The 15,241-nt window shown below is 43.5% G+C and overlaps 1 protein-coding gene across 1 annotated transcript in view; it reads right to left on the bottom strand.

The window, feature by feature from the left end:
* SOX6 (SRY-box transcription factor 6) overlaps window positions 1–15,241 on the bottom strand; it is a 375,577-nt gene that overhangs the window by 40,844 nt on the left and 319,492 nt on the right. Inside the window, 1 exon segment of the mRNA XM_043971912.1 lies at window positions 10,958–11,066. Within this exon segment, the coding sequence (XP_043827847.1) occupies window positions 10,958–11,066 (109 nt within the window).

Below are 15,241 nucleotides of genomic sequence, written 5' to 3'. Positions count from 1 at the left end.
CAGTTCTCCTGTTTTGAAGTCTAGTGTTCTTGCACTAACAAGTCAGTCTCATTTAATGGCTGATGCAAATCTCTTAGACCTGTTTGGTTTGGGATGAGGCACTGAATCTGATGGAAGTGCTGGGATTGCTTTGCCTTTTGTTGCCATGATGCTACTCCATCATAAGCTTTGCTACCTCAAAATGTTGCCTCCCTCTATCATCAAGGAAAGTCAGCCTCCCCATTAGAAACTTTTACTCAATGGCCTATTGTAGGTGCTATTTCATGAATGCTGGAAAATTCGCCTGAATATGATGAAGATGCAACATCCACAAGCAAGACTGATCTCTTATCCCACCCACACCAGGGAGGAAAAAGAAACCAAACCCTTGGATCAGTTCGGAGTCAGGGAAGAAGGAAGAGATCTTCCTTCTCTATCAATTAGTTTTTGACCATGAGTCCACTGGGAGGAACACAGTTCAGATCTTTGTGTTCAGATCAGGCCTGTGTCAGACAAAGACAAAGGACGAGAAGAACTGAGATTTAGGCTTGGCTTTCTCCATCCCACAAGCAGCTTGGTAGCAGCCAGGAGCAACAATTACTCACTTTTATCTTGTTCATGTTCAGGACCAATCTTCCCTTAGAGTGGGAAACTTATATTGAAGCAGCATGAAGCCATCTCTATGCTATGTAAGTGGAAGAAATATATATAAACCAGTAAGCTCCAATCTGTATTTTTAGTATAAATTTTTTTTTTTTTTTTTTTTTTTTAGGCAATGGGGGTTAAGTGACTTGCCCAGGGTCACACAGCTAGTAAGTGTCAAGTGTCTGAGGCCGGATTTGAACTCAGGTACTCCTGAATCCAGGGCCGGTGCTTTAACCACTGCGCCGTCTAGCTGCCCCTAGTATAAATTTTAAATAGTTGAATATGTTGCTTGTGAAATTCTCTCCTAGTCTAAGACTTGGCATATTAACTTTTGGTTCAGAGTTACTTTTTACAGCCTGACCCTAAATCTAACAGTTTACAATATAGTGTGAGAACTTGATGAGTTCTTACCTTTGTGCTTTTCTCATGGGCACATCCAATAGGGCCATGGCAACTGTGCCCCTAGGCTCCCTGAAGGTAGCATGATATAGCCAGAAAGAGTCCTGGACTTAAAAGCAAAAATCTTGGTTTCAAGTCCTGACTCTGACACATGGCAGCTCTGTGACCTGTGACAAGTAACTTTACATGCTCTATGCCTCAGTTTTCTCATCTGTTAAAATGGGAATGTAATTCCTTCTGCTACGTAGCTTGAAGAAGTATTGTAAGGACTACATGAGGTAGACTATTCAAGGTACTTTGTTAATGATAAATTATTATATTGTGGTTTGCTACTTTTAGTAGCAGAACCATGGAATATTCAAGGCAAGCCACCTGAGATTTATTCAAGCTTCTTTCTTTCCTGATCTGCAAACTGAGATTTATACAACCTGTATCACCTGGATGTTTGTGAAGAAAGCACCTTTGGTAAACCTGGTGGTACCGTGGTTAGAACACTGGGGCTGGGCCTGGAGTCAGGAAGACCTGAGTTCAAATGTGATCTCAAGACACTTAGCTGTGTGACCCTGGACAAGTCACACAGCCTCAGTTTCCTAAACTGTGATGTAAATAATAGCACCTACCTCACAGTGTTGTTGTAGGGAACAAATGATATATTTGTAATTAGTGCTTAGCATAGTTTCTGGCACATAGTAGGTTCTATATGAATGCTTACTCCCTTCCCTTTCCCTACAGAAATGTGAGCCTCTGTGATGATGGTGATGACCTACAGTTTTAGCAGAATCAATTGTAAAATGGAAAGATTACTGCTAAAAAGAGATTCTCAAGGAAGCAACAGGAAGAGAAAATAAGAAAACACTACCCTTAGTGACAAAGGAAAACAGGTAGTTGAAAAACCCCAATGTACAACACCTTTGATGGTTTATCCCATTTATGATATAGAAATAAACAATTCCTTCCCCAGTACACACGTGACCAGCATTGATTTTAAGCCAAAAGACCACTGTTCAAATTCTGGTTTGCTCCTAATTGTGTGGTCCTGGCTAAGTTCCTTTACTTCCTGGGCCTCTGTTTCTTTATCTGTGAAAACTTTTACTCTCTACCCCATAAGGTTGTTGGAAGGAAAGAGTTTTATTTTTTAAATCCTCATAGCACCATAAAGCTGTCATTATTAACATCATCATTATTATTATTATCAGTGCTATGCATGGAGGAGGCAATTAATAATATTGGTTAAAGGAAAAGAGAAAGGAATAAATGAATAATGAAAATGGAATTCTTCATTTTGCTTGATTATTTAGCCCAAAGAGATAAAACCTCACAGTTTACTGTATTTCAAAATTGGCCTGCATAAGTTGCAGAACCTTCATTTACCCCATAAAATCGCATTATTTGTGAGAGAAGGCTAATGAGGAGTGAGAACATAGCCTTTGTCTCTAGCCTCAACTCTTTTGCTGGTGCCTGGTTCTTCTTTCTCAACCGTCAATGGTATATATGTGCTTTGTGCAGGGGCAGGGAAAAGAAACATGCTTTCATCGTGATGAGAAAAGGTGGGTGCATTTAATCCTACGTGGACCACTCCACTTTCCTGCTTCAAAGGATTTCCAGTAAAATGTAAGCTACTTGAGGACAGCTACTATGTGCTTAATTTTGTCTATGTATCTCCAGGGATATAACCCAATGCCTTCTTCTAGGCTGGATTGGAAAGACATAGCCATTGCAGAGTTCAGGACCGTGCTGACGAGGGCCATGGGTTATTTGCTGGGCAAAGCAAAGCTATTTGTGTCAGGCTTTTCTACTGCTGGGCATCCATGTAACAGGTCAGGACTCTGGGGCAGCCAGAAAGCTTTGTACGAGTGGATTCTCTGCCTAAACCTCTTTCTTCTGCCACAACAGCGGCTCTCCATCACCTGGAGGATTCAATAGAAATTGTTCTCCACCAACATTAAAAGTTATTTGGGAGCTTTTAGATGCAGCAAATATATTTCCTTAAGAGAACTTTATCTGTTTTGTTTAAGAGGGCTACACTTTATATATAGTGCTGATATAAACTGGTGCACAGACTCCTGTAAAACCATTTATACCCACAGTAAAATACATTTTGTGATCTTCACAGTACAGCACCAGGCCAGGGACTTCTGAACTCTGCTTTGGTTTTTTTTTCCCTCAAGGCTGCCCCACAGGCCCTCCCACCCCTGCCTGTTACACTGCCATAGGCTGTGCTGCTCGGCTTTCTCTTCTGAGCTTGTCCTCTAAGCTGAGAGCTCTAAGTGCCCACTCTCTTCCTAGAAGCTGTGGGAGGCTAGATCCCCAGAGTCCAAATACGATTTTGGCTGACATCCCCAGCCTTTCCAATGTGAGCTCTTATTTTCTTCTTTTTGTACCCAAAGGGTTAGACTAACAAAGTTTTATGAGCTAGAGTCCATCTAGTATCAGGGTTCTAAGCCCCTCTTTGACAGTCTGAGGAAACCTATGGATACCTTCTTCAGATATCTTTCAATGCATAAAGGACATAGGATTATAAAGGAAAGATTAAAACATAATTATCAAAATAGTAAAACAAACAAAAAAACAAGTTCACAAACCCCAGGCCAACCTCTAACCTCATCCATGCCCTTCCTTTACACATGAGGAAACTGAGGCCCAGAGATAGTAAGTGATATACTTATGGTCACATCATCATAATGGTGGAACTGGGATTCAAACCCAAGTCTTTGAAGTCCACATGCAGGACTCTCTTTGCCATTATCTTTGTCTGCTTTCAGCTTGAGCCCAAGGACAAGGACTATACTGCTCTTCCTCCCAGAGCACCTGTGTGTAGGACTCTGCCATGTAAAAAGTATTCAGTATATGTTGACCTACTAAGCCAAGACCTTTTTCAGGGCCAAAAGAACCACACAGTATGAATGTCCTTTTTCCACTTCCTGCCCTTCCCTCCTTGGAATTGCTCTGATGGACAGTTTGGGCCCTCCTCCCCCCTTTCCAGAATCTGACATCTATCTACACTGCTCCCTTATAAACAATTTATCCTTGAGGCTACAGTCACCGAGACTTACAACTCTAGTCTCCCATGACACACGCTTGTCTTAGTCATTTAAACAGTGTAAGTTGGAGAGTCACAAGTCTGACTACCTGGTCCAATCAATTCATTTGTGGAAACTCAAGCCCAGAGGAGAATTGAATGACCTAAGTCACATATCAGTGGGACATAAACTCAAACTCATGTCTCCTGGTCTGTTATCAAATATATAGAAAGCCGTCATTAGGAAAAAGGAGTTTTTTGCTCATTCAACGAGCTGAATAAGACTACACAAATGGATGTTATAGGGAGAACTTCCTTAGACCAAGAAGGGATTGCATAATTTTAACTTTGTGTCTCGTGTGACTGGTAATTCATAATGCTTGCTTGCTTGATGAATGAGTAAATGAGAACTCTCTACCCAGAAGGAGAGCTTGGTTTTGTCACTGGAGACAAGACCTATGTGGAAGGTTAAAAAAAGCTGCCCAAGATCTCTACCCACTCTCAAAATTTGACAGGCTCATATATGAGGAACTGCCCAGGAGAGAATTTGATCTAAGGACCCTCAAAGCTCAAAGTAAAAGAAGAGCTATGGTCCCAGACCGCATCCCAAGCATTATCGTCAGGGACTTCCTTGTTTGTCCTAGGCACAAATCCCCTATCCTCCTAGTAAGAAAATGGGTTGGCAGACTCTGAGAACTTTGCTTATCACTAGATAAGGCATTCTGAGAAGGTCCCAGGCACAACCTTGCTGCTTTGTTGTCTCCATTCCAAAACAACTCAGGTCATCACAAATCCTAGAAGATGACACCATTTTGAGATATGATCCTGATAAAGACTCCTAAGGGCAAAGCCTGGGCATGGCTCCCTTAGGCATCCTGCTCTGTGCCAACCCCCAGCCTCTTGCTCTGAAGATGTCAGGTCAAGGAATAGTGCCCTACAACTTAAGACAGTAGATGCACACTCGATTCATAATCTACTCCCTTGAACCCAAGGCAGGTTTTTATTCATGGAGCAGGTTGTACTTTCAACTCTCTAAGTCTGACAGGATCCTCTACGAAAATGAGTTCATCCTGTCTTTGTCTAAGATTGGGATGTTTCTTTCTATTGAAAGGAAATGCTTTAGGACATTGGAAAAGACATATTTAGTGTCATTTACCCAACAGTCTTGTGTAAACCAACACAAATATGCTGTGTCAGCTGAATGAACCTACTTACTGCTACTGAATGAATGAATGAATGAATCCCTAGAGGGTCAGGAAGACATCATGGAGAATTCATCTTTGCTATAACAAAACATGGTGTGGGTTTTCTGAAGACCTAAGGATCACAGATTGTCAGAACTGGTAAGGATCTTGGAACAAAGAACACCGATATCACAGTGACCGAGAGAACAGACTTTCAGAGCTGGAAGGGACTTTAGAACATAAAATAGAACGTCAGGCCCAGAAGGAACCTTAAGATACATAACAAAGAATGTCAGAGCTGAGAGAATTTAGAGCACAGACTGTCACAATCAAGAGGGCCCTTAGGAAATAGAGAATGTCAGAAATAGGAGGGCCCTTACAATATACATCAGAGGACATCAGAACTGGGAGAGAGCTGAGAACAGAGAATGTCAAAACCAGGAGGGATCTTGGAACAAAGATGTTAGAGCTGGAAAGTACCTGACTGACACAAAAGATAGAGACTGAATGGAGCTTGGAGACATCTGGGACCTTCCTATCCACTCTTTTATAAAAGATGAAAATGAAGCCCAGGGGAGGAGGGACTTGACCAGCTCACAAAATAAAATTTTTAGTTGCTCTGGGAATAGAACACAGGACTCCGGATTCCCAGTCTCGGTTTTTCTACACTGTGTTACATTGTTCCCACAGTAAGTGAATTGGTTTAAAGATTAGCTCCTCCTCTAAATGGAGCTCTGAAAAAAAGGAAAAAAAAATAACCCACACAGATTATCTGCTAAAAAAGTAAAAGTTGTGGATCAGTCTTGATGCATTCGTAGCGACTGAGAATCCCCTCCCTTCTGGAGTATCTCATCCACAGCCCAAAGATCTGGGGCCACTCAGCCCTTTGCAGTCCCCAACCAGGGCAAAAACGTGTTCTGCACATCTTCAACACCGATGAATTGGGGGGATTTATAAATATCGTGGTGAGCGAGAAATGCTGTCTTGTCAACATTCAAGCCAAATAACAGCTGGAACTTTAAAATAAAATGTTGAAGCCATTTGCCTTTTATATTTTTAATTCTGTTTTTCCCTTTGCGGGGCTTTGTCATTTGATTTTGATGAGTGGTTATGCGCACGCACAGCTGCCTCTGTCAGTGGCCTTTAGCCCCCTGCCTCCCTATCCAGGGCTCTGGAGTCAGTGCCCATGATGCTTCCTGAGCAATTCAGGGCCCTTTTCAAAAGTCCATGGGCATGTGCCAGAACCCCAGCTCTGGACATGGACTCAGCTTCACAAGAACCCAGAAGAGCAGTCCCCTGAAGGCTTTAGTTTGGGGTGCTGGGTTTTGTTGTGTTATATATTTTATATGTTTGTTTGTTTGGGCAGCAGCACCTGTCTCTCTGGCTTTCCTGAAGGGGGACAGGTGGGATGTGAAAGAGGAGAAGTCAGGAGAGGCTGCTTCCAAGCCTAGGGAAGGTAGGAACCAGCGTGCATCCTAGCAGCAGGGGTTTTTGCTGGAAGGGGCCTTCGGAGCCATCACATCTAAGACTCTCCTTTTATACATGGGAAACTCAAGCCCAGAGAGATAAAAAAAACCAAAGGATACCACGCGTCGAGTTGGGGGCACAAGCAGGAGTTAGACCCTGTTCTCTGAGTGCAGATCCAAGGCAGAAACAGATGGGAGGGCTGTGGTATTGGAGGTGGGGGATCTGCTCCCACCAAATGGCCTTGAGTTCTCCTTATATACTGGACAAAAGCAGGGGCTCCATGCCAACACAACTGGTCTCCTTGGTACTTCCATGTACTTGCTTTCCACATTTAAAAACACCTTGTTGAGAAGGGGTCCAGGACCTTACTTCACCAGACTTCGAAATGGGTGGCATAAGACACACTCGTGTTGACACTCACGCGTGCACGCGCACGCACACACCACACATTAAAGACACCTTACTGGGAAAGCATATAAGATAGGGAATGAGAAGACTTGGGTTTGAAACCTCACTCAACTACTCATCAGCCTTTTGATTTAACCAAATCTCTTGTTCTCTCTGGGCCTCAGTTTTCTAATCTGCAAAATGATGAGGTTGAACCAGATAATTCCCAAGATTCCTGATTTGGCTCTCTGTGAGACTGTGAACATGGAGACATTACTATGTGGGCCTGTACAGACTTTCATATTAACTGTAACTCAGCTCATTTGACTGCAACAGGCCAAGCAATGGGCCTCGGTTTGAGCAGGTGCCAGGGAATGCCTCCGAGCGGCCAGCAGAAGGCACCTCCCCTCCCCCCGCAGTGCCCTGCCTCTGCTGCCACCTCCCATCCCAGCACCCCCTTACAAAGGCATCTTGCTTCTGTAGGCACTAAGGCAGGTAACCGGACTCCATTCATGAACTCACATTCCCCCCAAGGTACACAGGGCCTCAATGGCAACCCAGGGCTGGCTTCTGAGGAAAAGATTTCACACGCTCCGGCAGTGCCCAGGCCACTACAGTCCTTCTAAAGTTACACCGTGTCATGTGAGGCTGCTCGGTATGTATGGTACAGTAACAGGAGAGGTGGTGGGTGACACATGCTACTATATATAGGCAAAGGGAAATGGGCCACACTAAGGAAGGTCACAAGAATTTTGCCCCCCAAAACCCTAGACACTTGTTTCAGGAAGAAATCACATATCTAGGGTACAGTGAATATGTGGTTGCCCTTACGGACTCTCACCACTTTTATTGTACTCAGCTGATAAAAGATGGTGAGATTCTCATGCTTTTTGCTTTTCATGATGGAGAGTGTCCGGAAGCTTGTCTTTACTGTCCATGCACTGATTCCTGATCTTCAAAGCAACTGAGACCACCCACCAGATTCTCTCGGCATTGCTGAGAAGCAACTGGATCTATTTATGCCCACTTTCCAGATCAGAGCAGGGGTGAGGAGAGGTGAACAGCATATGCCCCACATCTCTGCAGGAGGTGGCTTTGGAGCCAGGAAGAGAATGCAGGTCTCCATGGCTACCAAGCCTGTGCCCAACTGAGCAGATCCCAAGCATCCCATAGTGGGTTCATGTCCAGTCTCTCTCTGTCTCTGTCTCTGTCTCTCTCTGTTTCTCTGTCTGTCTCTCTGTCTCTGTCTCTGTCTCTCTTTCTGTCTCTGTCTCTGTCTCTGTCTCTGTCTCTCTCTCTCTCTCTCACACACACACACACACACACACACACACACACACACACAGAGTTGCTATTAACCTTAGAAAAATCGATTCATCTCTCCCTGCTCTAAGACCCTCGACTACAGGACAGGTACCAATCTGCATAGATAGAGGGATTTCCTCATGAGGGGATCCCTCTACCAATGAAAGTGCCTCAAAAGTGCTATAAAATGCATGCTATATATGATATTGATAGATAGATGGATGAATAGATGGATGGATGGACGGGACAGACAGATATGCCACATATTGAAATGACTTCTCCACTCTGCAATTATGCTAGACAAAATGGACCAGCAACAAAGCTGTGGCCAATGAACAGTGATCAGAATTGAGACCTGCCTCTGAGACTGAATCTAGTTTCTAAGACATTTTAAGTAGCCTGATGGTCAACAGGGGAGCTGATACACAGTGAGCTGTACTGGTTGATCCTAGACTGAAATGCTTCCTCTGGGCAATTCATGATAATGGTGACCTAAATGCATGAGCCATTCTTCATATATATATATATCTTGCATCTCGCCCCTTCCCTCACCCTTGTTAAGGCCCTTATTTCTTCTCACTTAGATAGTTGTTAGTCTTTTAACTGTTGGGTTGGTTTTTGTTTTTGTTTTCCTGCTTTCCTCCTCTCTCCTCTATAATCCTCTGTATTAATCATGTCACTTCCCACCCCAAAACCTTCAGCAGTCCACCTTTCCTGCCAAATAAAGGATAAACCTTTAATCAAGGCATTCAAGGTCCCCCTCATCTGGTTCCAGCATAGCTGTATAGTGTTATTTCATCTATTCCCTTTCATTTCCTCTCTATCCCAAATCCAGGGGGCTATTCTCTTTCATCTCTGCCCACCCCCAGTTCTGTGTCAGAGACATAGCTAGCAATTTCTGCACCTGGGGCAGCACGAACCATGCCTAGGTAAGGACTGTGAAATGCCCTCAAATTAGCTTATTTAAGGTGGGCCACTTATTCTTATGGGTAGCAGGCTGGTTTGAAGAAGAGCTCATCTGGAATGTGATAGCTGGGCTTCTCTGTTTTGTTTTTCTGAGAGAGAGCAAAAGTATATTATCTGGTAGCTTCCTATTTTTACACATTCTTCTTGGTAGCGAGGTGCTGTATGCTATTGTTTCTACACAATTTAAAGACAGCAAATGCCGTCAGTCATCTCAAAAATTGGCACCCTGGGACAAAGTCCCCAATACCCTGCTCTAGTTGTATCTCTCCTCTATACCTTTGTTTGTGCTAAGTTTTCCATCCCTGGAATGGCTTCCTCTCCTATTCTGGACTTCTCCTATTGAAATAGCTCCCTTGTTCCAAGGCCCTGCTCAGATGCTGCCTCCTCCTTAGAGTCTCTCCCCAGCCCCCCCCACCAAACAACAACAACAAACAAACAAACAACTGGTGAAAGTGATCTCTTTCTCATTGAGCTCTCCTCCCTTGCATCATGGTTGTTGATGCAGTTGTCCTTCCCAAATTAGAATGTAAGCTCCTTGAGAACAGGACCTGTGCCATATCTATCTTTGTATCTCCAAGGCCTGACACAAGGTTGAATTGAAATCAACCAGATATTTCCCAGGCGACAATGAGGTGCCCAGCACTGTAACCAAATACTGCCCTGTTCTGCCATCTTAGGAGGGGACAGCTTTCTGGAAACTTCTTGAAGTCTGCCCTGATCCTAAGCAGCGATATCTCAGAGTGCTTCGGCCCCTGGCCCCTGGGCTGCTTACCTGAGCCCCGTCCAGCAGTTCTGTCTGCTGCCTAGAAATGTTTCAGGCCACAGAAGCCGTGCTGTGGTTTAAAGGGGGCCAGGGAGGCCAAAGGAGGAATTCCACTTGGGGCCAGAGACAGGAGTGAGTATTGTGTTACACTGAAAAGAACAGATTAATCTTCTCTGACTGGTGGGAGGGTTTTGGCTGAAGGAAAGGCTAACGGGAAAAGCAGCCAGGTCTCTGTGATGATGACACAGTCAATAACTGGGCAGCTTTTCTCCCTGGGGAGCAGATCCTACTGATTTATTGATGTGGGTTTAAGCAAACCCCAGAAAAGGACCTGGATCTCGTGACAAACTTTGGGGTCCCTCAGGCAGGCAGGTCTTCACAGCTCTCAGCATTAGGCTAAGCAAACCAGCACTCTGGAGTGAGCAGAGATGGGCATGCTGCTACAGAACGCTGGCTGCTTCCTAAAGATGGGCTTTGCTCAGTCCAGCCATCCTTGATTCAGAGTCAGAATCACTCTGGCACATTTTTCTTGGGAGAACAAACAGAATTCTCTACCCTCAGATGGAGGTGGGGCACTTCATTAAAACACCCAAATGACACAAAAGGCACCATCAAGGCGCCCTGGGAGATAGAGCTCTGTACTTGTGTTCTTCATCTCCACCACCCCACCCCCCCCATACCACAAGGCAGTAAAGAAGGACAGGCTTGAACACTTGTCTACTCCTTTGCCCCGATATCCAGCCGAGGGCTCCTAACAAAGTCCATCCTAGCTTACCAGTCATGCATGACTAAACATTTTTGGAGCAGCAAGCAAAGACCAGTGGTGCCAAAGCAGCAACTCACCCTCTGCATCTTCAGGCCGGGTCAGATCAATGACTCCTGGGCCCAGTTTCCCATCTTCATTTGATTTCCCTGTTAACTGGGGGCCCAGATTCTCAAAACGTGTTCTCTCCTAGAAGAAAGAAGAAAACCCATTAAGCTGAGGAACAGCCACATTTTCTCCCACTTTCATTGTTTTCTTGTTCAATAGGTGAAAAGCACAGATTTTGAAACACTGGCTATGACTAACTCCAGCTATGGAAAGCTTGGAATCTGGTGCAGCCACTTCCGGCCAGTTTGGCACATGGGTCATATTAAGGATAGCTCAGGTAATGGCCAAAAACCACAGCCAGGAACCCTGTGAGCTCTGGACCAGACTGCGAGCCTCTGTTGGCTTTCCCCCTTCAATGAAAAGGAATCCAATCGGCCTCTTCCAGCCTCAAACGCGGAACTTGAAAGAGCAATCCCTATTAAAACACACTGCGAAGTTTAATGGGAGAGGCGTTTTTTACCATTTAGAGATCACAGTTTGCATTTGTACTCCTGAGGAAATACAAGTCTGAATTTTATGCAAGAGGCTTTCAAAGACAAATATTTCAAAGGAGGAATAGCAGATGACAGCGTCATCGTGGGTACTATTATTTTGCCTAGGAGTTTGAACTGAGCCTCTACGGGAAGCGAAGAAGAGACCACTGCTCCTAGCAAAGCAGGGGGCCCGGGAGAGTTCAGACCTGCATGGGACCTGCCAATGAGAGAGGAAAAAGGAAAGAAAGGCAGTTTACTTGTTAACCCAGTTCTTCAAAGGATTCAGGGCCTAGTACGCTCCAAGGGGCCAACGTTGCACGATGGGACTCCTGGCAGCAGCCCTCCCTGCATATCAGTGGCAAAGTGTTCAGTGGTTATTACTAATTTAACGTTCTTGTTTGCAACAGCAGAAGTCCTGTTTTCCCTGACACCCCGCCCCACACACACACACACCTCCACCTCAAGCCTTGTTGTTTCTTTAGACTAAAACTTGGCATTATGTTGTACTTGTGAATGAACGAAACCTTGTGGTGCATTACTATGAAACAATATTAAATGTCATGTCAGCTTGAATTTAGAGACATGAAGTACCAGCTCCCAGCTCCACACTGGCCCAGCTTCTGCATGTTCTTCCTAATGTATTATGCAGCCCCGGAGTGCCGATTGCTGTTCAGTCTATTGTTCAGTGACCTAGTTCCGTACTGAGCCATGCTAGGCATTTGATGGAAACGCTCTGAGTTTTCTCTTCGCCGAGATGTTTAGAAACTTGGAAATATACTTAAAGAGCAAACATACAATCACTTGATAGCTGTTGTGCCTCATTTGTACAGTCTCAATACGTTTGTGCTTTCTAATATGATTATTTTTTGAATATCATTATATTTCTATAATTAATTCCCATCAGTCAAATTGTGCAGGAAGCTTTCCCCGTTCCCCTCAGCAGAGAATATGTTTAAATTGGCACTGAAGGAAGACACAGCGCAAACCTGACTCTACCAGCCTTCGCTTGCTGGAGAATTTCTAGGTGGTGAAGTTATCTGAGGACCATTTGGGTTGGGGAACAGCAGGCACACACACACAAAAAATGACGACCCTTCATTTTTCCAAGTAGGGTAAAGGCTAAGGAGGAAGACTGAGGCAGAAGTGGGACAGCTTTCCTAGATATGACCTCTGGAAAAAAAAAGGTGAATAAGAGATCAAGAGTATAACCCATAGTATGATCCGGTGAGGACTTCTTTTATAAAAATGCAACTGTGCATGGGTAGCTAAGTGTGCAAGGCCTACTGTCCCGATGCAAAAGCAAGCAACATGCAGTAAATGTCAACAGCCAAAGATTATATGTAATTCATGGGGACAGCCATTTCTAACATCTCAATGTTCAGGTGCTAAGGCTTAGATTTACAGGAGGGGAAAGGAAGAAAAAAAAAATTAAAGCAACCCTAAGAACCCAGAGAGGAAAATATTCAACCTTTTTATCACATTGTTTCTCATTGCAAACATTTGCATTTGAATGCTTTCTCCTGTGTTAAATGCAAAAGGAGTTCTGCCATGACACCTGCAATCTGCTTGGCAGAACAACCTTTGCAGTGTTTTTGCAAGGGGGGAGAACAACTTTCTACTCTGAAAATCAACAGACCACGCTACCCATCAATATGCATATTTCAAGGATCTTTCCAAGTCAGTCATTCTCTTTGATTTTACCGGGAAATATTCCCCATTAAAAAATAAAATAAAATAAGTTCCTGAAAGAATATCAATATTTTGACAAGGAAGGAGAAGAGGGAAAATTACATGCCATGGTATGTAAAATCCTAAGACAACAAAGCTTACATGATGATAATATCTTTTCTTTAAAAAAAAATATGAAGTACTCTCACAATTCAGTCCTATGAGCCTGTTTTTAATGATAATGAAAGAAATTTGGAGTCACTATTCGCCAACATGAGCATACATCCACACACGCATGTTTCCACATACATTCTAAATGGCCTTGAAATCATTCATTTCTCTCACTTCATTCAAAACAAATTCTTCTGCAGGGAACCTTTCTCGTAAGATATCAATATTTTGGCTAAAGAAAAAACAACCCACAAAGCTTTCATTCAATATGGGGAAAAATAAATCACAGATGAGATGGTTTTGACCAGTGTACAACGTTTTCAATTTTCCAATATTAATGCTTGCCTCTAAGCCTACAGAAAGAGACTATGAAGCTATGCTCTGACAGAGAAGCTTTCCTGAGCTCCCCAGAAGAAAGACACCCATTCGGCCTTGCTTCAAAGACCAGTGGAGAATATTTCATTGCCAGCCATACCACAGCAAACGGTAGAGTGTCCGGTCACTGGAAGAGAATATGTATCTGACTCTGAGCAGCTGAGTTAAACCAAGCCTGCTCTGGTGGAGTTTGGACATCGAGACTCATAAATAGTGGATACGGCCACATATGCAGAAAGATTTACATTCCACAACATGTCAACTTTAGGACCAGGGTCTATTGAGAATTCTGCCAGTGCAAGAACATGTGGACTGCGTGTGGCAAACCGTTTGCTAACTCCCATTTTCTTCCCACCCTAGAAGTTCTCCTTGAGGCTAGGATATTTGTAGACAATTTGAAAATTGTGATAAGTTTCATTGATAATTTCATCCTGCTCCCCTGCCCACCCCCACATCCAACCCCCCAACCCCACTCCTAGGACAAACACCCAGGCTTTCTGCCTGGCAGCGGAATGTTCATTTTTACGTGCTGGGCCATGATTAGACACTTATTTATGCATTGTCAGTCACAAACATGCAGGCAACATAAAAGTTATGGAAAAAAATTAAAGTCTGCTCCGCTGTGTTGGTAGGCCTGTTGGCTCTCTAAGTGCTTTGAAATTGTGATGTATGAGGTAGATGTTGCATATTAAATAAAGATATTTAAATGATAAAGCCCCCTTTAGTGAGAGCTGATGAATGTTAAACGTTACAGGCCACAAGCCAGTTCCATCCATCATCTTCACGGATTAGTCCAGCCAATGCTGGGCTGGCTCAGTGATGACAGATAGACTGCTACATTATTATCCCTGATTTCCAGAGTCACTGAACAAACCATCCAACCCCTTGGGCATTATTTTTAACTTCTCCCCTCACTTCCACAGCAGGGACAGCTTCTGACAGATTTGGCCTCTGCATCCAGGCACAGGGCAAGCCTGGATTTGGGATGATCGGGAAGAATCGGGGGGTGGTTTTCTTCCACAAACGCAGGCAACTTCCTGTGACTGGCAACAAATGTAAAATTGTGATCTTGGGGAAAGAAGAACCGTGAACCAGTAAGCACACAATAATGGCTTTTCTTTGCACTTAGATAAAAGCTGAATTTTTGATGCGCACAGTATATTTTAATAAAATTTTATATACTATGTTTTATACACTTATTGGCTATTCCATAATAATGTGTGTGCTAACAGTAAAATTGCTCTTAAATTTATGTGTGTTATTTATATGTTCCCACGTAACAATGCTTTTTGTTGTAAAAAAAATATTCTGTTTATTAATGTAACTTTACAGCCCCTGCATCTGAGATCCGTGGTAAATTAATGACATTTTTATTATTTTATAGAGTCATTAAATTTTTACTGATCACTCCATCAAACCAAGGCAATAAAGACTATAATGTAAACTGGGACACTTAGATCAAGGGAGCAGGAAGACATTCCATATAGGCTGAAGCAAACGGCTGGCTATAAATGATATTTATATCATCTTTAAGCATGGGAGAATACTTGGATAAGTTTGGCAAAACTG

Source organism: Dromiciops gliroides, chromosome 6 (genome assembly GCF_019393635.1).
Source record: "Dromiciops gliroides isolate mDroGli1 chromosome 6, mDroGli1.pri, whole genome shotgun sequence".
Taxonomy (NCBI): domain Eukaryota; kingdom Metazoa; phylum Chordata; class Mammalia; order Microbiotheria; family Microbiotheriidae; genus Dromiciops; species Dromiciops gliroides.
Note: the sequence above shows the minus strand (reverse complement) of the source record. Positions and strands in the feature narration are given on the sequence as shown.